This window comes from Hyperolius riggenbachi, chromosome 5 (genome assembly GCF_040937935.1).
Source record: "Hyperolius riggenbachi isolate aHypRig1 chromosome 5, aHypRig1.pri, whole genome shotgun sequence".
Taxonomy (NCBI): domain Eukaryota; kingdom Metazoa; phylum Chordata; class Amphibia; order Anura; family Hyperoliidae; genus Hyperolius; species Hyperolius riggenbachi.
Window position 1 is genome coordinate 222,459,833 of NC_090650.1, and position 21,644 is coordinate 222,481,476.

The 21,644-nt window shown below is 44.1% G+C and overlaps 1 protein-coding gene across 2 annotated transcripts in view; it reads right to left on the reverse strand.

Annotated features, from left to right (window-relative positions):
* The window catches only part of NFX1 (nuclear transcription factor, X-box binding 1), a 188,055-nt gene that overhangs the window by 52,659 nt on the left and 113,752 nt on the right, over positions 1-21,644 (reverse strand). For both annotated transcript variants that reach the window (XM_068236697.1, XM_068236696.1), the window contains exons 8-12: positions 20,055-20,154; positions 18,814-19,031; positions 9,364-9,461; positions 5,972-6,002; positions 1,139-1,221 (exon numbers count right to left, since the gene is read on the reverse strand). In XM_068236697.1, coding sequence (XP_068092798.1) covers positions 1,139-1,221; positions 5,972-6,002; positions 9,364-9,461; positions 18,814-19,031; positions 20,055-20,154 — 530 coding nt within the window. The remainder of the gene's footprint in view (positions 1-1,138; positions 1,222-5,971; positions 6,003-9,363; positions 9,462-18,813; positions 19,032-20,054; positions 20,155-21,644) is intronic.

Sequence of the window (21,644 nt, forward strand, 5' to 3'; positions counted from 1 at the left end):
ACTACTGCCACTTTTCCTTCCTTGTGATACAGATGTTCAAACCAGACACTGAAGATCTGGTCAAAGCTAATCCATCAAGAGCACTTCACACCGGTTTCACACTGCTAACCTGCAGTATCGGCGCGATCGGATGATCGCATCACATAGCCAAAAAAGCCCAAGGAGATTACTACGGCAGTGTGCTGTAATCTCCACTCTGGCTGTAAGCCAAGCAGGAAGTGAGGCTCTCTAGCACTCACTTCCTGTGGCCGATGTTTAATATGTGCGGAAGTGTATTAACAAAATACGCTTCTGCGCATGCACGACACGAATACATGCGGCGTTCAGTTTTAAATATGTGCAGTTCGATATGAAAAGACAGACTGATGACTGGCACCAAATGCGGCAGTGATGGATATCAGGTCACACTGGGCTTACCTGCAACGTGCTCCCATGCAGTGCAGTTCCAATTCAATCAAAAGAGAAGGGAGAAGGGCACTGTTGCATAAATACCCTTTATTGTGACCGGGTCGACACACAGGTTACAGCAGTGGGGGGAGGAAAGTTGTCTGACAGCTGTTTCGCAAGGATTAACCTTGCTTCATCAGAGATCTGATGAAGCAAGGTTAATCCTTGCGAAACAGCTGTCAGACAACTTTCCTCCCCCCACTGCTGTAACCTGTGTGTCGACCCGGTCACAATAAAGGGTATTTATGCAACAGTGCCCTTCTCCCTTCTCTTTTGATTGAATTTAAATATGTGCAGTATTCAAAGCTTACATTACTTCTGGTTGCCGCACATAATCACGCATGTAGGCCACTAAAGCACTGTTGCTCTAGTGTCAGCCGTGCGGCAAAAACATCACTTCCGCCGTGTCGCATTGCATAGGTATGAAATGTCCTATAGACTTGAACTGGTGTAGCATTACGCTGCTGTAAAAAAAGGGTAACGCAATGCCCAAGTGTGAAAGGGGCTTCAGACTACAAAGCCATGGCTGATCTGGCCAATCTATTTTCTACTTGTATGGTCAACTTTTAATACATATGCACTTTAAGTGCTCCCTATAAAAAGAAAAAAAAATATTTTATGTGATGCAAGAAAATCATCGAAAAAACAGAAAAACATGTATAAAAGTTATTGTTATAATTTAACAACTCACCACACAGCAAATTTCACTGCATTTATGTCGCCCACACTGACGTTTCTTGTTACAGCGCTTGTCACAAATGAATGTCAAGTCTCCTGCAATGAACATTTTCAGATATGATTAAATGGTTTGTAAAGTGCTTGTCGCGTTTTCTTAAAATACGAAGCATCAAGATCCTCGGCCAATCTATGATGAAAGTTCCAGTCAACAAGCATTTTGGAGTATCAGGGATATTAATACAAAGGACAAGCAGAACCCTGCATCTATGCCTGCCAGAACCCTTCACAAAATCCAGAAAACCAATTTCCTGTAGGCCATCTGTAAATATAATATCAGTATGGCTCATCTCACCCAAGCGCTTATGGGTTATTTCTGAAAGGTCATTCTGCCACCACAGCAGGAAAGTCCGGCTTTAGCCACTGCCAAGCTACACAGGTTACACAATACAGTCAATTGCATATATGAGATATACAGTAACATACAATGATGGAAAGGGATTGCACTAAACAATATGCTATTAAAAATTCTTCAACACCCACGCTTCCGTTTCTATACTATGATGTGCCTTAACTTTGACCATATATTAAAGGGACTCCGAGCAGTGCAGAAACTATGGAAAGATGCATATCATTTTAAAGCTCTCTTTCTCCTCTTTCCAATGATATATAAACCGCCGCCCTACGCCTTTTAGTTTTCGCTATTTTCGCGATTGAAATTGCAGCGGCCGCGATTTCAATCGCGAAAATAGAGAAAACTAAAAGGTGTAGGGCGACGCCAGAAAGAGGAGAAAGAGAGCTTTAAAATGATATCCATCTTTCCATAGTTACATTGTATTACACAGGGCGACTTTTGCCTAAAGTCAGCAGCTCCATTCTGCTGAATGGAGCTGCTGACACTGGGGAAAGTGTCGTCCTGAGTAATACAAGTAACTATGGCAAAATGGATATCATTTTAAAGCTCTCTTTCTCCTCTTTCTGGCGACACCTAAATCGTCGCCCTACGCCTTTTAGTTTTCTCTATTTTCGCGATTGAAATCGCGGCCGTGGCAATTTCAATCGCGAAAATAGCGAAAACTAAAAGGCATAGGGCGGCGGTTTATATATCATTGGAAAGAGGAGAAAGAGAGCTTTAAAATGATATGCATCTTTCCATAGTTTCTGCACTGCTCGGAGTCCCTTTAAAGAGTAGCACAGATGTACACATTTTCAAATGTTGAATGGGAAAAAAAAACCTTTTCTACGTAGTGGAAAATATATTTACAACTTGCAATTACTTTCATGGTTATATTGTAGAAGTGGGGTTAAATCCAAATAAAGATCTTATTGAGGAAGATAAACAAAGAGCTACTTTGTGGAAACCTCGTGGTTACCAATAAGTATTATTCCATTACCACAATTTTCATTGTAGGATGCAAATAGTAAAAATTTGAAAAGTTTGAGGAATATTTAGATATGTAGGAACAAAAGGAATCTGACACAAATATGCAGCAGAGGTCAAAAGCAACCAGTCAGGTTTCAGCTATACATTGACCAAAGAATTTCGACCAGTTGCTCTAGACCAGTGTTTCTCAACATTTTATTGGTAAGTACCCCTTTTAAAACTCTGTACTCACGAAGTACCCCCTAGCATTTTTAAGCATTATCACAAGTACCCCTTGACAAATATATATTTAATCGTAGTACATGATAATTGATTCTAAACAATTTACAAGCATTTACTATTGCTGTTAATTAGCTAAAACACTAATTTGGTGTTTTAAATAAGATTTATCATTTTCTAAAACTCTGTGTTATTCTTGGCTAAGTATATCAAGCCTGAGTACCCCCTGGAAGCATCAGAAGCACCCCTTGGGGTACGCGTACCACACGTTGAGAACCTAGGTGCTAGACAATACAGGCAGTGTCTGTTCACTGCACAGTAGCCATGTACCAACTGCTTTACTGCACAGTAAACAGGTACCAACTGCTTCACTGCACAGTAGCCATGTACCAACTGCTTTACTGCACAGTAAACAGGTACCAACTGCTTCACTGCACAGTAGCCATGTAACAACTGCTTCACTGCACAGTAGCCATGTACCAACTGCTTCACTGCACAGTAAGCAGGTACCAACTGCTTCACTGCACAGTAACCATATACCAACCAGAAGCCATGTACTAACTGCTGACACAAATTGCAGTAAACAGTTGACATGAATGTCACAAGTCTATCGCATTATACTACCTGGTGGTGGAACTTTGGTAGTTCATTTGTTAGCTGCACAGTTTCTGCTTAGTAACCAGCAGGTCAACTATCCTTATGAACTAGCCCCTAAAATAATGTTTGAGAAAAGCAGCCAGTTATATCTTTTTCTGTCTACTTGCATTAATGGGTGGGATTAGAGACTGTCAATGAAATGCTAATGATGCAAATTTCATTAAGATTATATGCAGTTATGACACTGGGCCATGCACTTCCTGATTTGGACTAGCTCGGTTCCAACATGGATATAATTTGAATGATGATATTTGAATAAAAGCTTATTTATTAAAATCTTAAATAGTCTATATACAGTGGCTTGCAAAAGTATTTGGCCCCCTTGAAGTGTTCCACATTTTGTCACATTACTGCCACAAATATGAATCAATTGTATTGAAATTCCACGTGACAGACCAATACAAAGTGGTGTACACATGAGAAATGGAACACAAATCATACATGATTCCGAACATTTTTTACAAATAAATAACTGCAAAGTGGCATGTGCGTAATTATTCAGTCCCCTTTGGTCTGCGTGCAGTCAGTTGCCGATAGACGTTGCCTGATGAGTGCTAATAACTAAATAGAGTGCACCTGTGTGTAACCTAATGTCAGAACAAATACAGCTGCTCTGTGACGGCCTCAGAGGTTGTCTGAGAGAATATTGGGAGCAACAACACCATGAAGTCCAAAGAACACACCAGACAGGTCAGGGATAAAGTTATTGAGAAATTTAAAGCAGGCTTAGGCTACAAAAAGATTTCCAAAGCCTTGAACATCCCACGGAGCGCTGTTCACGCGATCATTCAAAAATGGAAGGAGTATGGCACAACTGTAACCTACCAAGACAAGGCCGTCCATCTAAACTCACAGGCCGAACAAGGACAGCACTGATCAGAAATGCAGTCAAGAGGCCCATGGTGACTCTGGACGAGCTGCACAGATCTACAGCTCAGGTGGGAGACTCTGTCCATAGGACAACTATTAGTCATGCACTGCACAAAGTTGGCCTTTTATGGAAGAATGGCAAGAAGAAAGGCATTGTTAACAGAAAAGCATAATAAGTCCTGTTTGCAGTTTGCCACAAGCCATGTGGGGGACACAGCAAATATGGAAGAAGGTGCTCTGGTCAGATGAGACCAAAACTGAACTTTTTGGCCAAAATGCAAAACGCTATGTGTGGCGGAAAACTGCATTGCACATCACTCTGAACACACCATCCCCACTGTCAAATATGGTGGTAGCAGCATCATGCTCGGGGGGTGCATCTCTTCAGCAGGGACAGGGAAGCTGGTCAGAGTTGATGGGAAGATAGATGGAGCCAAATACAGGGCAAACTTGGAAGAAAACCTCTTGGAGACTGCAAAAGACTTGACTGGGGCGGAGGTTCACCTTCCAGCAGGACAATGACCCTAAACATAAAGCCAGGGCAACAATGGAATGGTTTAAAACAAAACATATCTATGTGTTAGAATGGCCCAGTCAAAGTCCAGATCTAAATCCAATCGAGAATCTGTGGCAAGATCTGAAAACTGCTGTTCACAAACGCTGTCCATCTAATCTGACTGAGCTGGAGCTGTTTTGCACAAAAGAATGGGCAAGGATTTCAGTGTCTAGATGTGCAAAGCTGGTAGAGACATACCCTAAAAGACTGGCAGCTGTAATTGCAGCAAAAGGTGGTTCTACAAAGTATTGACTCAGGGGGCTAAATAATTACGCACACCCCACTTTGCAGTTATGTGTAAAAAATGTTTGGAATCATGTATGATTTTCGTTCCACTTCTCACATGTACACCACTTTGTATTGGTCTTTCACGTGGAATTTCAATACAATGGATTCATGTTTGTGGCAGTAATGTGACAAAATGTGGAAACCGTCAAGGGGGCCGAATACTTTTGCAAGCCACTGTAGACCAGGGGTCAGGAAGCATTTTGGCTAAGAGAGCCATAAACGTCACATATTTTAAAATGTAACTCCGTGAGAGCCATACAATATGTATCAAACTGGGACAGTAGGGCTCACGTCCCTGTTGCTATGGTAATGTGTATACAGTTGATCCGCCGGGCAGCGGGAGTGTCAGAAACGTCTTCAGCTTTTCTTGGGCAATTTCCCCAAGAGCCAGACAGGAGAAATACCGACTAACAGCTTGTACAATTAGCTAGCTGACTTGGGGGTTGATTCACTTTGTAGGATGAGATACCCACACTTTGGCCCAATAGGCTGCCTGTCAAGTGACAGGTAGCCTATTGGGCCAATCAAAGTGCGGGGATCTCGTTCTACTAAATCACTGGACCTGACAGGGTCCAGAGTGGGACAGTTGGAGCAGCTGTTCGTTTTGGGGGGAGCAAGAGCAAGTTAGTAGTGCATGCTACAGCAGTTGCATGCATAGTGGATGCTACAGCAGTTGCATGCACCACTTTGAAAATGTTACTTGTGCTGCCACACTACGCTGCGCTGCTTGAGCAGTGTAGCTTAGTGAATCAACCCCTACAGATTTGTATGCGAGCCAGATGTAGCCATCAAAAGAGCCACTCAGACCATCTCTATTTCGGCATATGTGAATAAAACCTGCATAGTCTCGGCTCAGGTTATTAACTTGCTCTTACCTTCAGTTTGTATCATCACACAGGGAACTTCCTGTAGAAGAGTAACATGGTTACAGATAAGAAAAAAGCAGTTTTCTTATGTATGAGCAAACATTCAATATAATGTCAACCTGTACACTGAAATTACTAGGACAAGAATCACTAAATCCAACAAGTTCCTGTACAAAATCCATAGAATGTTAACTTATTTTTGAGTGATTAAAAATACATGATGCAGGTTTATGTAGAAATGTCTCTTGGTATCATGTATCTATGCATTTGACCAAAATCAGCAATCGGTATTTCTTGAAACACAAGTAAAGCATAAATCGATGTAGAGGTCAGGAAATGTAAAGGTTCAGTATTATAGGGAACCTGAAGTGAGAGTCATCTGGGGGCTGCCATATATGATGTGGACGTACCAGTATATATTTTGTTTTCTAATATATCTAGATATAGTGAGTTATGATCCCTTCTCTTAACTATTCTTTGCCTGCACTGCTTTAAGCGGATCCGAGATGAAAAACTAACTATAACAAGTAACTACAGTAAAGTCTGTCTTATCTAAAGTTTAGATAGTTTACACAGCAAATCTAGCTGTAAACAGCTTCAACAGTTTATGATTATTTATTCCTGTGATACAATGAGGGCAGCCATGTTCTGTTTGCCACATTACACACAGGCAAGCTGATCTTTATCTCCAGCCCTCAGCCTGTGAAAACCCCCCTCCTCTCTCCTCCTCCCCTCTGCCTCTAAACTCTCTAGCCCAGGCATGGGCAAACTCGGCCCTCCAGCTGTTACAGAACTACAAGTCCCACAATGCATTTGCCTTTATGAGTATTGACTGTGGCTGTCAGACTCCTGCAATGCATTGTGGGACTTGGTTTCATAACAGCTGGAGGGCCAAGTTTGCCCATGCCTGCTCTAGCTAGTACCCTGCTCCTCCTCCTGCCCAGACTGAGCTCCCATAAGCACTTGCTACTAAGGCTCAAAATGCCTAGGCTCTCTGAAGAAGTTGTGGGCGAGGCTTGTTTAGTTTATAGAGAATTAGAGTATTACAACAAAACAAAAAAAACTATTTGGCTTGAGGAATGCCCTATAAACTATATGAAAGGAACAATTATGAAGTTTATCTGGGATCCACTTTAACATCCAAATATAGGTCTTATCAATACATCAGCGCACATTCAGTATGGGAGTTTGGATTAGTAATTACTTGTTTTAGTGTAAATAATCAGTCACTGGCCAGTATTTTAAAATCAAGCTATATTTGACAATGCACAGTTAGGGCTGGTTCACACAGGCTTCTGCTGCGCTTCTGCTCAGCATCTCATTCAAATGCTGTGAAGGTTTTTTTTCCAAGAATGCTGGCATTTAACTGCCAAGCTTTTATTGTCTTTTGAAGGCTTTTAATGGCTTTCAGGAGAGCATTGGCCTCAATTCACTAAGCAGTTTAGACTAGTCTACTGGAGGTTTTTTAGTCTACTGATGGTTTGGTCAGTTGCATCAAAGGGGAATTCACTAATACCAAATGTTTTAGACCGGTTTTTGATCTGGTCTAAACCATTTGGTAATTAGGTGGGTAAAGCAGGGGAAATGATCAAAAGATGCAATTCACAAACAAGTAGCTATGACTGACATCCTTCTCCCTTGATGAGCTCTCCTCTGCATGCAATTAAAAACTCCTACATAATTAATTCAAAAAGGTTCCATCCTCACATCTAAAATACCTCACAAAATTACTTTACCAACAAGAAATCAGCTGGACTAAGCTCGGTCAGAAAAAGTGGGTGTGGTTACTCCTTGTTTGCCTTTGTGAATTGTGTAATTACTGAATGTTAGACCAGGTCTAAAAACAGGTCTAAAACATTACACCAAACCATCAGTAGACTAAAAACCATCTGTAGACTAGTCTAAACTGCTTAGTGAATTGAGGCCAATGTGTTTTCAGGGCTTGTGTAGGAAGTATAGGGAAAGGCTAGGCTTTTATGGGCTTTCAGTGGCTTTTGCTGGCTTTCAAACGTCTTCTAAAAACTGCATGTTGCTTTTGAGATGAGACGAGACACCAGGATCAACTGCCAGGCTTTCATGAAAGCCTGCAAAAGCTTGTACTAAACGCTCCCATTCACTTGCATGGGACAGCAGTAGATACCTAAAAACGTTACTTTTAAAATGCCACGTTTAAAGTGAACCTAAAGTCAGTAAAAAAAAAAACGAGATTAAGGGCTGGTTCAGATGGACGTTTGGAGGCGTTGCGTTCGTTGGCGTCGCGTTTAGCAGCGTTCGTGTGCGTTTGGATGCGGTCGCGTTTTTTCTTCCCCTAGAGGGACATTAGCCGTCGCGGTTAACCTCCCCTGAAAGCTACATGTAGCTTCCAGGGGCTCCTTGAACGCCAGGGAAAATCGGGACCCAAACGCCGCGTTTGTGTAAACGCGCTTGAAAGCTTGGTACAAACGCTCCCATTCACTTGAATGGGAGCGTTTAACACCAAGCCCTGAACGCTGGCTGTAAACGCTCTGCAAACGTCCGTCTGAACCAGCCCTAACTCACCTGGGGCTTCCCTCAGCCCCCTGCAGACGATCGGTGCCCTCGCAGCTCTGCTCCGATGTCCCAGGACCCGCCGGCGAGCACTTCCGGTTTGGCCGTCACCGGCCGACAGGCATGGGAACGCGAGTGATTGTTCGCGTTCCCAGCCTGTATATCGCCCCCTATGCTGCTATTGCGACCTCCTGGCCGCAACAGCAGCATAGGGGGCGATATACAGGCTGGGAACGCGAACAATCACTCGCGTTCCCATGCGTGACGGCCAAACCGGAAGTCGTCGCCGGCGGGTGCAGAGGCATCGGAGCAGAGCTGCGAGGGCACTGATCGTCTGCAGGGGGCTGAGGGAAGCCCCAGGTGAGTTCATCTCGTTTTTTTTTTTTTACTGACTTTAGGTTCACTTTAATGCCAGCAAAACGTCCATGTAAACCAGCCCTAATACTGCATTATTACCCAGAATCTGAATTTGAAACATTTCACCATATTTACATTTAACCACTTTTGCCCATGCTACATTATAGTCAAGACCTTTCTGCCACAAGTTGTAGGGGAAGGACATGATTATTAGCCTGCAGCATCTGATGAGCAGGGAGAACAAGTGGTGGACTAACCAGGGTGTACTACCCTGGTGTACAAACACATGCCCAGTAAGAAGAGAAGTGCTTGTGCACAAAAAAAAGGGAAGATGTGCACAAGTTTGTTCTTTCTCTAGGCATGCATGGTTCGGAAATGGCACATGCTCAGTTTAAATAGCACAGTGTACATCCAAGACACTGGGGGGAAAACATTAATGGAACAGGCAATGGGAGGGACCCTAAAGACAACGAGTAGGCAACTATCTTTTTCCAATATTAATTCTTAGGATAACATACCTTTGTTTTGAATCCACACCGGCATGAAATATTTGACGTCCGAGCACAGGGGCCACACTCTCCTTCATGACAAAGGTTCTCACATGTATGAATGAAATCTAGACAATTAAAATTAAAATCAATAAAGTTTCTGCAATTGCAGCTTGAGAACACCAAAAGTGCAACTACAATAAATGTGCCTATATCATTTAAAGCATAAAATACAAAGCAATTAAACATTTTGTTTGCCCATGGACGTGGTCACTTGACTGCCTATAGAAACTGCGACTCTGATATTTGTTAACACACTAGTTTTAATAGATGTTCACTACTTAAGAACTTTAGATGCAATTAAAATACTGAAGTCTCATTAAAACATCTGTACATATTTTGTAGCATGAAGATGTACCTGTAGGAAAAAAATGCCCTAAATGGGTATTGTACCCAGTACCTCAGTAGAGGGAAGCCTCTGGATAATAGTTAAGGGATACAGACAGATACTGGCTTCACTAATGACCCAGGAGAAGGTAAGTGGGTGGGAAACAACACACAGACACAAGCCACACTGATTACCAAGTAAGGGGGGGCGGGACAGGCAAGGCCCACGCAGATTATTTGGGGGGTGGGGGGCAGATACTGGATGGAAGATTACTAAAGATAAGGCGGAGGGGATAATTGCTGCACTTGGGTACGGGGGGGGGGGGGGGGTTACTTTATGCAGTATAAATGTTAAATCCCCCAGGTGCCCAAGTACTGCCATTAACACCACAAGGTCCCGAGTGAAGCTGTTAACTCCTCCTGAGCCATTAAAGTGAACTGAGCACCATTTTTAGCTCAAAGGGCATCTCAATAGCACATTAAAAATGCATGCCAGCATGGTGTATGGAAAAAAAAACCTTCAATTTTTCCTTTTCTTTTTTACATTTAATGTTTAGCAGAGGTTTTATTCGCCTACTTCAGCCGGCCTGCCCAACTGCAGAGGTTTCAGGCAGCTAAGTACTAATGTAATTATTTTATTGCAATAAATTACATTAGCAAGAAGTAAACAATACCCTTCATCATAAGGGGGGGGGGGGGGTAATTAGGAGGGCAACTGCTGCAAAGAGTTATCCAGAGGGAAGGTGTGAAGATAGCATCTATGACTTCTGTAAATAAAAACAACTAGTATGGGGGAGGGGGAGGGGGCGGGAACGACATGGCATCTCCTATAGCTATTAGAGACCAGGAAAAATTTCAAGGGTAAAAAAGGGATGCTTAGTTCCCTTTAACTGAGTCAACAAGAAATACCACTTGAAGATAGTCAAATATTGGGCTCTACTTTTGTGTACATGTAAAAAGGTCGCTAGTAGAATATCTGTAAATTTACAGATATTCCACTATTTTGCAATGCAAATTCTGATAGTAAAATATCAGTAAAGAATACAGATACTTTCCAATAACTAAACCTTATTCTTACACAGAACCCTCCCTCTACCGATACCCAAATCCCCTATTGAGAGGGATGTGGATGTTTCCTTTTAATCAATACCTGTTGCTTGTCAGTCCTGCTTTGGCTGCAGTAGTGGCTGAATGACACACCTGAAACAAGCATGCAGCTAATCCAGTCTGACTTTAGTCAGAGCACCTGATCTGCATGCTTGTTCAGGGGCTGTAGCTGAAAGTATTAGAGACACAGGATCAGCAGGAGAGTCAGGCAACTGGTATTATTTTAAAAAGAAAAATCCATATCCTTCTCAGTTTAGGTTCTCTTTAACCCTAACCACCTCCCTGCCCATGGCTAACCCTCACCACCCCACACTGCCGATGCCTAACCAACCCCCTAAGGATGCCTAACCTTAAGACCTTTAAACCCCCCATATGACACCTAACCTTTACACACTATCTCCCCACTTCCCCAGGCAACTGATAAAATAGCAAGCAGCCCCAGCAATTGCTATTTTATTGGGTGCTTCCAGCACCACATTTCCTATATTAAGAGATATTAGTGTGGGAACCTATTGCTGGTACCCTAACCTCCGCAGTACCTCTGGTACCCACATTTTCTTGTTTTCCGACTTATATCCAAGGATATCCGGTAATCTTTTTTTTTTTTTTGCGATAGTCTTTAAACAATTTTGCTACAAGAGATTGTTTCACTTCAAAGAGCAGGCCAATTTTTACAACGTCGGACATGTGGTGGGTGGCCCCAGCAGGGGAAGCAGTAAGCGTGTCCAGACAGGCTGGTTTAAAGACACAGGTTATGGTATCTAGCCAATACAACTTTTTGAGGTGTCTTGTGCTTGAAAAGGCCACGACAATAGGTGAAGCCCAGGCATTTAGAACACCACTCCTGTCACCTCTACATGGACACCTGACCTTTCTGAGCCACACTGCACATGGACAATCGATTCTGGAGCGGTAACTATATACACACATGCACTCTTCACCTGATTGAACTGTGTGAGAGGCCCTTTCTGTCTAACATTACAATTGCTTTAGAACGTAAATGTAAGGAAAAAGGAGGGTTGGGGAGCATATGTCACAAATAACAAAATCCAAAAATAAGTGAAAATTTACAAACATTTATTAATATTATAATTAAACATATAAAAAAAGCACCAATGTAACCTGCCAAGAAGCCACGCTCGGCCACCAATCACACATCAAACACACCACTGCCTGAGACCACCTAGTGTGGTCAGGGATCCTAAATAACATATAAAAATAGGCCTAGACAAGTATGTAGTAAAAAATGGGGGTAATAGGAAAATGATGGTTGAAGCAGGCCGGTACAGATAACAGAAGCAGAGTGAGTCAATGCATCCAGCAGAGGCTAGAAAGCCAATATCGCATCTGCAAATCAACAGTTCAGATGAAACAGCACAGCCAGCATGGACAGATGGAATGCAAATAGCAACAAGCACAGATCAAAAGGAATGGCATAAAGCATGAGCCATACTATACCCAATCCTGGTACAGCGATGCGGAGTCCAGTTAGCTCCTGAAGGTTGTCTGGTCGCTCAGCCCCATGTGTAGAAGCCTAAGGCTGGCGAAGTGATTAAGAATCCGGTAAAGGAGTCAGGTCCAATATGCTGGTATGGCAGGCTGTAATGGCTGTAATGATCAAGCAGAGTCCCATATGGCAGAGTCCCATGTGTGCAGGAAGCTAGTAGCCTTTCCAGGTGGAGGTCAGAAAAGTGCCTCAGGCCAGCAGAGGGTGGATGCGAAGGGTGGGCGGGTGGCAGAGCAAGGCAGTCATGTGCTAGCACCACGCCGGCAGCCCTGACATGTTTCGCCGGGTCTACCGGCTTTTTCGAAGGGAGGCGTGGCTAGAGACGTGTGCCGCCCGAGGCTCCTTATAGGGCCGCGTCATCAGCCGCGCGCACGCACGCATGCGTAATTACGTACGCGTCAACCAACGCGCACGCGTACACATGCGCACTAACGCGGCGACGGACACGCAGCTCAGCCTCGCCCCCACCAGAGCCCAATAGGCAGGCCAGACAAATTAAGTCGGCTTGATGCGTAGGATGGCAAAAATACGTGAGAGGGCAAGGCGGGGGCGAGGAGAAAGGAGGCCATAAGGCGGCACACGAGGACAAAAGAATTTTTTATTTATATATGTGTAAACAACCAAACATATATGAAAATAAAGTAGTGCAAAATCATGCAAACACAACAGACACAAACAAACCAGAAGAAATGTATATATAACATAGCTCAGAGTCAGCAAATATTATCATGCTACCATAGGCGACTGAAGAAGTTGGATCAAGGGGAACTGTGAAAACACAGTGCCAAGATCCAAACCGTGCGAGAAATCAGCGCACTCAAAGAGCAAAAAAACTGAGCAACAACATATGCCAGCTATAAACGGCGAATGTCACAGGGGAAAACACATGGAGGCAACAGTTCGGAGCATATACAAGCCCGCAAACACAGGGGGCAGTGGAGGAGCAGAGCAGCGGAGGGGGGCAGGGAAAGGGACAGCAGGACAGGTAGGAAAAAGTGATGAGCATCAGTTAGGCAGAAAGGCCGCAAAACCGACCGTTTCATTAAGGCCAGGATATTCAGTGGCCTCTAACTCGTAGATCCACCTGGATTCTTTCTGTAACAGTAGGCGATCGAAGTTACCCCCTCTGATCGTAGTATGTATACGGTCGAGACCGACAAAACGTATACCTGAGGCCCTACCACCGTGCTCAGATCTAAAGTGCCTCGCAACGGGTGTGGTGGATGCAATGTTATTAATATTGGCGATATGTTCGCCAATTCTAGACTTCAATTCACGTCCGGTCTTGCCTATATAGAATGCGCCACAAGGACACAATAGGAGGTAGACCACAAATTTGGTATTACAATTCACAAAATGTTGTAAACGCCAGTGATGACCATTGGGGAGGACAACCTCCCTCCCAATAAATAAAAAGCGGCAAACAGTGCATCCACCACAGCTGTATGTCCCGGTTACAGTGCAATGGGGGCGCGTGATCTCAGTGCCCCGGAAATGGCTCCTGACGATCAGGTCGCGGAGAGACGGCGCGCGCCTGCACGTGATCTTGGGTTCCGGTGTCACCAATGGTTCAATTTTGGGGTCATTGGTAAGAATATACCAATGGCGTTGTAAAACGCGTGTGATTTCTTTAAACTGCGCAGAATAGCGCACGTAAAGGCGTGCACATTCCGCCACGTCTCTCCGAGACCCGCCAGAGGCCAATAGGGCACTTCGATCAGCCATCCGAGCCCGTTGGTACGCCTGTCGTAAAGTGCGATCGGGGTATCCCCGATCCCTAAAGCGTGATCTTAAGGTCACAGCCTCCTCCTCAAAGTTCTCAAGAGAGGAACAATTCCTCCTAACGCGGAGGTATTGGGCTACAGGGATGCCCCTGACAGTATGTCCGGGATGGAAACTGTCGGCCCTAAGAAGGGCATTCGTAGCAGTCTCCTTCCTGTACAAGCCCGTGGACAAACAGCCGTGATCATCGATGATGATCCAAATATCCAAAAATGAGATCCTTCTACAGTCAAACGTCATCGTGAAACGTAAATTCCTTGTGTTTTTATTGAGGATATCGACGAATTGTCTAAGTTTGCAGGAGGTCCCCGTCCAGACGATAAAGATGTCATCGATGTACCTGTGTCACATCAAAACGTGGCACAGGTACATCGAGAGACCATCATCCGAAAAGGTGACACGTTCCCACTCCCCCAGGTACAGGTTGGCGTAAGAGGGGGCACAGGTGGTCCCCATAGCCGCCCCCTGCACCTGGAGGTAGTGCGACCCGTCGAAAACAAAAATATTATTCAAAAGTAAAAATCTCAGTAAATCCAATAGAAAGATATTGTGGGCCGTTTGTCTAATGTCGAGCTCGCACAGGAAGGTCTCAACAGCAGCAATGCCAAGGTCGTGTGGAATGCTAGAGTACAGCGCCTCCACGTCCAGAGCAACAAGGTATGCACCAGGGGGAACGAACACCCCCTCCAAAATCCTCAAAAGGTGCATGGTATCCCTGACATAAGAGGGCAGAGCCTGCACATGAGGCTGAAGATGCCGGTCAATGTACACGCTCGCCCGCTCAGTCAGGGAACCACGGCCGGAAACGATGGGACGGCCAGGAGGATTCGTCCTGGACTTGTGAATCTTTGGTAAAGCATAAAAAGTGGGTGTTATGGGGTGTGTGACTTTCAAAAACTGTACAATATCCTCCCCTATAACACTCCACCTAAGGGCGTCATCAATGATGGTAAAAAGTTGCTTTTGGCACCTTGCGACCCTGGATGCGGAGACGCGCACATAACACTCCTGCCGAGTTAGTATATCAAGGCACATATCCCTGTAGGCCTGCACATCCATCACAACAACGCTGCCCCCCTTATCAGAGGGCTTGATCTCCCACCTGGTCTGCCGCCCCAGCTCCCCCAGCGCTGCCAGCTCCTCAGCAGGGAGGTTATGGGAGCCAGAACTTCTCCCAGAGAGACGTTTGATATCACGTTCAACCACAGAGATGAACGTCCTTAGACTAGGGCTGACGGAGAAGGGCGGGAATCGGTGCGACCTATTCCTAAGCTCAAGCTCATTTAAAATGGGTTGGTATGTCACAGGTAATGTATCAGGTATAGAGCTAAAAGAGCCTTCACCCAAAAATTGGGGGTCCTCATCAGTCTGTAAATCGATCAAATCGGCCAGTGCCCGCCGGTCCTGACCCGACAACTCAATCCTAGGCGGAGACGATATGACATCTCTCGTAGAACCATCATGGAGCAATTTCATAAGGATCTTGCGTCCAAAGATGTGTATATCCGCCGGGGTGAGGTCCGAGCCCTCGCCACATATCCCACCGGTAGCTCCTCCAGGTGGGTGTTTACTCTGTTTGGGGCGTTGGCCCCTTTTAGTATTGTTCTGTCTAAGATTGTACTTTTTGGGACTTCTACGAGGAGGAGGAACCGTATCTCCTGCTGGAGCAGAGCTTCCACTCGCAACTGAGGAATCAGATTCAACGGGGGCCGGTTGCGCAGGAGGTAACCGGACAGGGATAGGTTTGCCACCCTTTGGTTTAAATGGCTTAGATGGGCGGTAGCCCCACCTATAAGCTGAACCTGTCTTGTAAGCCACGCGATCTCTCAATAGTTTCTGATCGCGTTGGATCACAAGGTCCTTGTTGAATTTTTTAATGTGAGCTTCAAGCTCTTGGTTACGCTTTTTGTATAGGGGATCAGTTTTAAAAGGTTCAATTGATGAGGTTGTCTTAACTATCTCGGCTTCTGTGCTAGTAAGGTCAGTTCCGTCCAATTCGTTCATTAGACCCAGACAGACCCTCGCACAACTCTCAAAGTTAGTTTCCCAACGTTTTTTGAAATCCTCAGAAATATTTTTTCTATGAGGAAAAACTTGAAAGCGAAGCCACATGGGACTATAATGTTCCTCTAAATAAATTTTGTTATATTTCACATTCCACCAAAGACGGGATTTTTTCTCGTACAATCTGGTAAGTCTACGAAAAGCCCCATTAATTTGCTGCTCAGAATCTCTCGCCCCCCGTGTCTGCGAGCAATCACTCTCGACCTGCGAGACCAGGTCATCCCACTGCAGCATCGCCGCACAGCCAGACTCAGAGCAAAGACAGCAATAGTCAAGGTAAATCTAATTAATCATGCATGCAACATGTCCACCAGGGCTGATTGCCCTATTTAACCTATCTCAAAAAGGTATTATTTCCTTAGTGGAGGACATGCGGCCGCACGAGAAAAAGCAAAAGTAGTATTAAGTGACATTGCCCCCCAAATGAAATAGAACGTAAATGTAAGGAAAAAGGAGGGTTGGGGAGCATATGTCACAAATAACAAAATCCAAAAATAAGTGAAAATTTACAAAAATTTATTAATATTATAATTAAACATATAAAAAAAAGCACCAATGTAACCTGCCAAGAAGCCACGCTCGGCCACCAATCACACATCAAACACACCACTGCCTGAGACCACCTAGTGTGGTCAGGGATCCCAACTAACATATAAAAATAGGCCTAGACAAGTATGTAGTAAAAAATTGCTTTACCTGGATATATGAACTACCTGCACGGCTCTTTGGGTTCCAGGTTTGCTGGTTCCAGTATGTGCATATGCTGTACATCATTGAACTTTACCCTGCTATTGGGGGCGATATTTCCCATTTTGCATGATTACTACCAAGGATCAAGCTGGGTCCTATATCTCATTTATTACATACATGGAACCCTGAACGATGTACTTCTGCATACAGAGTGTACATTTACAGTGCTGTGCTTATATGATCAATATTAGTAGGGCTCAGACTTTTAAGATAAGTTTGGGGACTGCCACCCCTGGTGCTCATGGTGGTTTTTGTTTTTAGACTGCCATTTTCTATGATTGTATATCGTTCTGTTTTCTTTTTCATTTTTTGATCTGAATAATTTTTTTTTTCTTTCTTTTGTACATTCATGCACCCAAGAGACAATTATTTTTCTTGTTGCTTTACCGTGACTATTGTTGGAATGGTGCATGGAAGCATTTCATCATTCATGTATGTCTATTCAGAGTCATAGTGATAACCCCATTTACCTGTCACCCCTCTTACATTTAAGGCGTGTTATTAACAATCTTTACATTTCTGATATGTCTGTATTAAGTCAGCAATAACATTATCACTTCTTATCACACCTGGAACATGGCGGGAACAAAGAGACCCAGAAAAAGAAGCAGCTGGAAATCAGGAGGCGACAGAATTGCATATGGGTAGCAGAGGAAGTAGCACTGGGAATGCATGAGAAGTAGTTAAGACCCTTCTTATGTAGTATGTCTTTGACTGCCAATGTTTGTTTGGGTGGGGGGTACGAGACTTCACATCTCTCTAAAGTCCATTGCCTGCCCCCAGGGATATTTAAAAACCGCAGACTTGTGCTCGTTGACAGCTACAGGCTGTACATCCTTTTAACATTATGGATAGCAAAGAGGACCTTAATATTGTAGTTTTCAAATGGTTAAATCCTCCTATTGTCTTAAAGTGGGCCTGAACTTTTGCACAAAACGGAAGGAAAACCGAGAAATGCACCCTGTATGTATTTAGAGAGTTTAGCCTGTTTAATTCGTCTCTAATCACAGGTTATAATTTTATCTTTCCCGTGTCACATGACTGCCATGGCAGATAAGCTCATTTGAAAGCACAGGATGTTAAAGAACAAGCGACACCTAAGCTAACCTAGAAATAAAAAACACATAAGTCAATAAATACTACTTCTACTTACATAAAATATGTATTGTGCTATCCACGTAATGATTCCTGTGAATTTTATAAAGGAAAAGCAGAAAATCCTATTCTAGGCAGTGGCCATCTTGCCAAACTAGTACTGATGATATATCCTCACTGACTCTTCCCCCCCCCCCCTCCCTTCTCTTGCTCATTGTGTATTCATTAGCTGCCTTCCTCCCAGAGTCTTCAGACACTCCCACTAAGGTGTATACTAACAACTGCACTGTCTTTTATTTACACATCCAATCACTGAGTCAACTCAGCCTTGCTTGTAAACACAAGTAATCAGAGGGTGTTTCTGATAAGCAGCTAAGCAGGGAAATAAATGGAAGAGGAGGAATATATTATAGATAAAGAGAACTCCCAGCATTCAACTCCTGGGCACGGCTTGGCACTAGGGCCAGTGCTCCTAAAGTATGTGATAACTACAAACCATAACAGCAGAAAAAGTTTTGCAAGTTTTAAATGCAGGATTAGCATCTTTATCACTTAATACACTCAGACCAGTTGCTGTTGAAATTTGATTTTTATGATGACAATACCGCTTTAACAATATGTCTGCTTCCATGAATCAGGAAGTAGCAATAGTAAAGAATAATATGTATGTGTGTGTTTCAAAAGTAGTTTAAAATTCACTTTTGTCATAATCATAAATATGGCAAAAAGTAATTGGCAAAAAAGGAGATAACGAATATTTTGCTGCTTTATAAACCTAGCTTTCTTACCATGAGACCCACAAGGCAGAGGCTTTCCGCATGTCTTCCCACAGGATGGAATTGGATCTGTGCACGTTTTCCGGTCCACACAACCAAGCTCCAACAATTTGCTTAATGAAGTTTGTAAACATGGACAGAAACGCACATTCTGAGGAAGTCGGGGACATGGCTGGCAAGGCTGTGGGTGACAGACTTCATTACATCCATGTTTGCCACAGTTTAGTTTTCTGGTATGATGAAAAATAAAAACAAAATAAAAAAAAATTACTATTGTAGTATTTAAGTTTATTCGACAATCAGCACAACATTTTCAGCTCAAGGCAAACATGGATTTAAATAAAAAGGATAAGATGCCTTAGCAATTCATTTATTGTATTTAGTCATAAAAGTAGTGTAGAATATTATGGGCAGGACCTGTGATCACAGTTGCAAGGAAACTAAAGCCAATAAAGAATTCTTCCAATTTCTGGGTGAATTAAACTGGACGTTTCAGCTTAATGTGAAGTTGGTTTAAGCAGAAAATACAGCTCTATCCTAAACCTTCAAAATACGGCGCCCAAAGAGAGTAATTCGGCAGCCAACTGGAAGCCAAATTGCATCTTACACCTGACTCAATGGCGGCCTGGAGGGGAAATAGTAATTAACGCTGCCGGGACCATTGCGGGAGCAGGGTGAGCAGTTTTTCGGCTTTACCCGGCGCCCAAGTTTCCCAGCACCTTAATTACATGTATACCTTTATACAACATTAAAGTGTACCTGAAGGGGAAAACCTTCTGGGGGTACTTACCTCGGGAGGGGGAAGACTCTGGAATTTGGATCCTAAAGAGTCCCCCCTTGTCCTCCTCAGTAGAGGAGATCCAGCGCTGGCTCCCCCGAAAGTCAGCTTGTCGCCGCAGACGCACTAGCGGCTCTCCCTCGGACTCCAGTGGAAATAGCCAAGCCCGATTGGGTCTGCTCTACTACGCAGGTGCAAGCTATCTGCCCCTGCGCAGTAGAGCGGACCTGATTCTAGGGGGCGAATGTAAAGGTTATTGTTGCTGTTGGCTCAGAGGTCCCAGCGCTGGAACAAGCTGGCTGAAGAAGAAGGGGGAAGCCTCATTAGGATCCAGAGGCTTCCCCCACCCGATACAAGCCTCTTTTATTTTTCAAAACTCACAGATGTACTTTAAAGAAGATATTAGGAGATATATATACACACACACACACACTTGAATTAAATGCTTAGGTAGGGCTGCAGTAGTATAGCTTACTTGCCACAGAGCTTCTGGCAGGAGAAGTTTCCGAAACCATCATAGTTATCCTTGTCTGTTCCACATGCCACATCTCGTGAGCTTCCTCCACAGTAGCAGGCTAGGAGATGTAAGAAAAATAACTGCAATTCATGATACGATCACTAGAACTTTACCTTCTGCTTGATAAACATGCTTGATAGAAAAGGACTTGGAAAATGCCAGCTGCTGTGCTACTCCTACCTGCCTGCTTTTTTCCTGATGCCTTATCACTGGCCCAGAAACAGTATGCAGGTGTTTTCACTCTACAAGTTTAAATATACTACAGCAAGTCAAAAGATCAGCATGGGAGCCAGGAAATTAGCACTTTGAAAAGGAATTAAAAATAGCAGCTTCCGCGTTCTCCCTTCAGGCTTCCTAGAACAGTATACATCGAAAATGAAATGTTTTTCAGATAACTGTATATAGGTAGTCCCCAACTTACTAACGACCCGCTGATACTAACGGCCTGACAATGTAAAATTTGGTTCCATGTTAACAAGAGGGAAAAAAATAGACCCTGTAGTTTAAGTAAATTGATTTAAAAATATTCAAAGAAAAATTATTTTTAAACTGATAAAATTACATTTTTCTGTGATACACTGAGGGCACTGGGAGACAGAGGTACAGGGGACAGATAAGGCACAGTATTTCCACTTATGGACAGAGATTCTGGCAGGGGCGTTGCTAGCCCCAAAGATCAGTGGCACGTGCCCCCAATCTATTCTGGGCAGTGTTCTCACTCCCGCGGTTGCGGTTAGCGATAACCGCAACTGCGCTGCATGCAGCGGTTTGCCGGCGACGAGCGTTCCGCGATAAGCAATCGTGATTAGTGTGCATAGCACGCTAATCGCGAACGCTCCAAAACCGCCGCATTGTCCAGTGATTTTTCTGCGCTAATCGCAGGAAAATCACTCCCGGTGATCGCCGGCGTTCTGCGATTTTAAGTGTGAACGGGCCCTATAGGTGCTCATTGGACTTTGGGCCCCTTAGCGCACCTAGGCTGCAAAAAAAGTGTCACATGTGGTATCGCCGTACTCAGAAGAAGTAGTATAATGTGTTTTGGGGTGTATTTTTACGCATACCCATGCTGGGTGGGAGAAAAATCTCCGTAAATGAGGTTTTGATTCTACTACCATGCTGGTGCTCGCCACTTCACCAGGGTCTATGGTTGTACTGGTGCTAGGCCCAGGAGATGCTACGCTGCTGGTGCATGCCTCACCAAGAAAACTCGGATAAGCGCTAGCACCACTCTGCTGCCCTTGAGTCTGATCCTGCGCCACCTGTGGTCCAGTGACATGGGGTGTGGTACTCCTGGCTCTAGCCGGGACCTCAACCTCGTCATTGCTATCGGTCAGAGAGCCACTGCTGTTCACCGGTTTGTATTCTGACCCGGATGATTCGCCGAATAAGGCTTCCCGATCGCACTGGGCCAGAATCTCGGCAGCCTCTTCAGCGGAATACCTCTTTTTTGCCATGGTGGACTGCTAAATTTAGGGGGTATTCCTTTGAGACTGCCCAGGAAAAAGAGCACCTACCTAGTAAAAGGGAGTACTTGTGAAGTAGATAGCT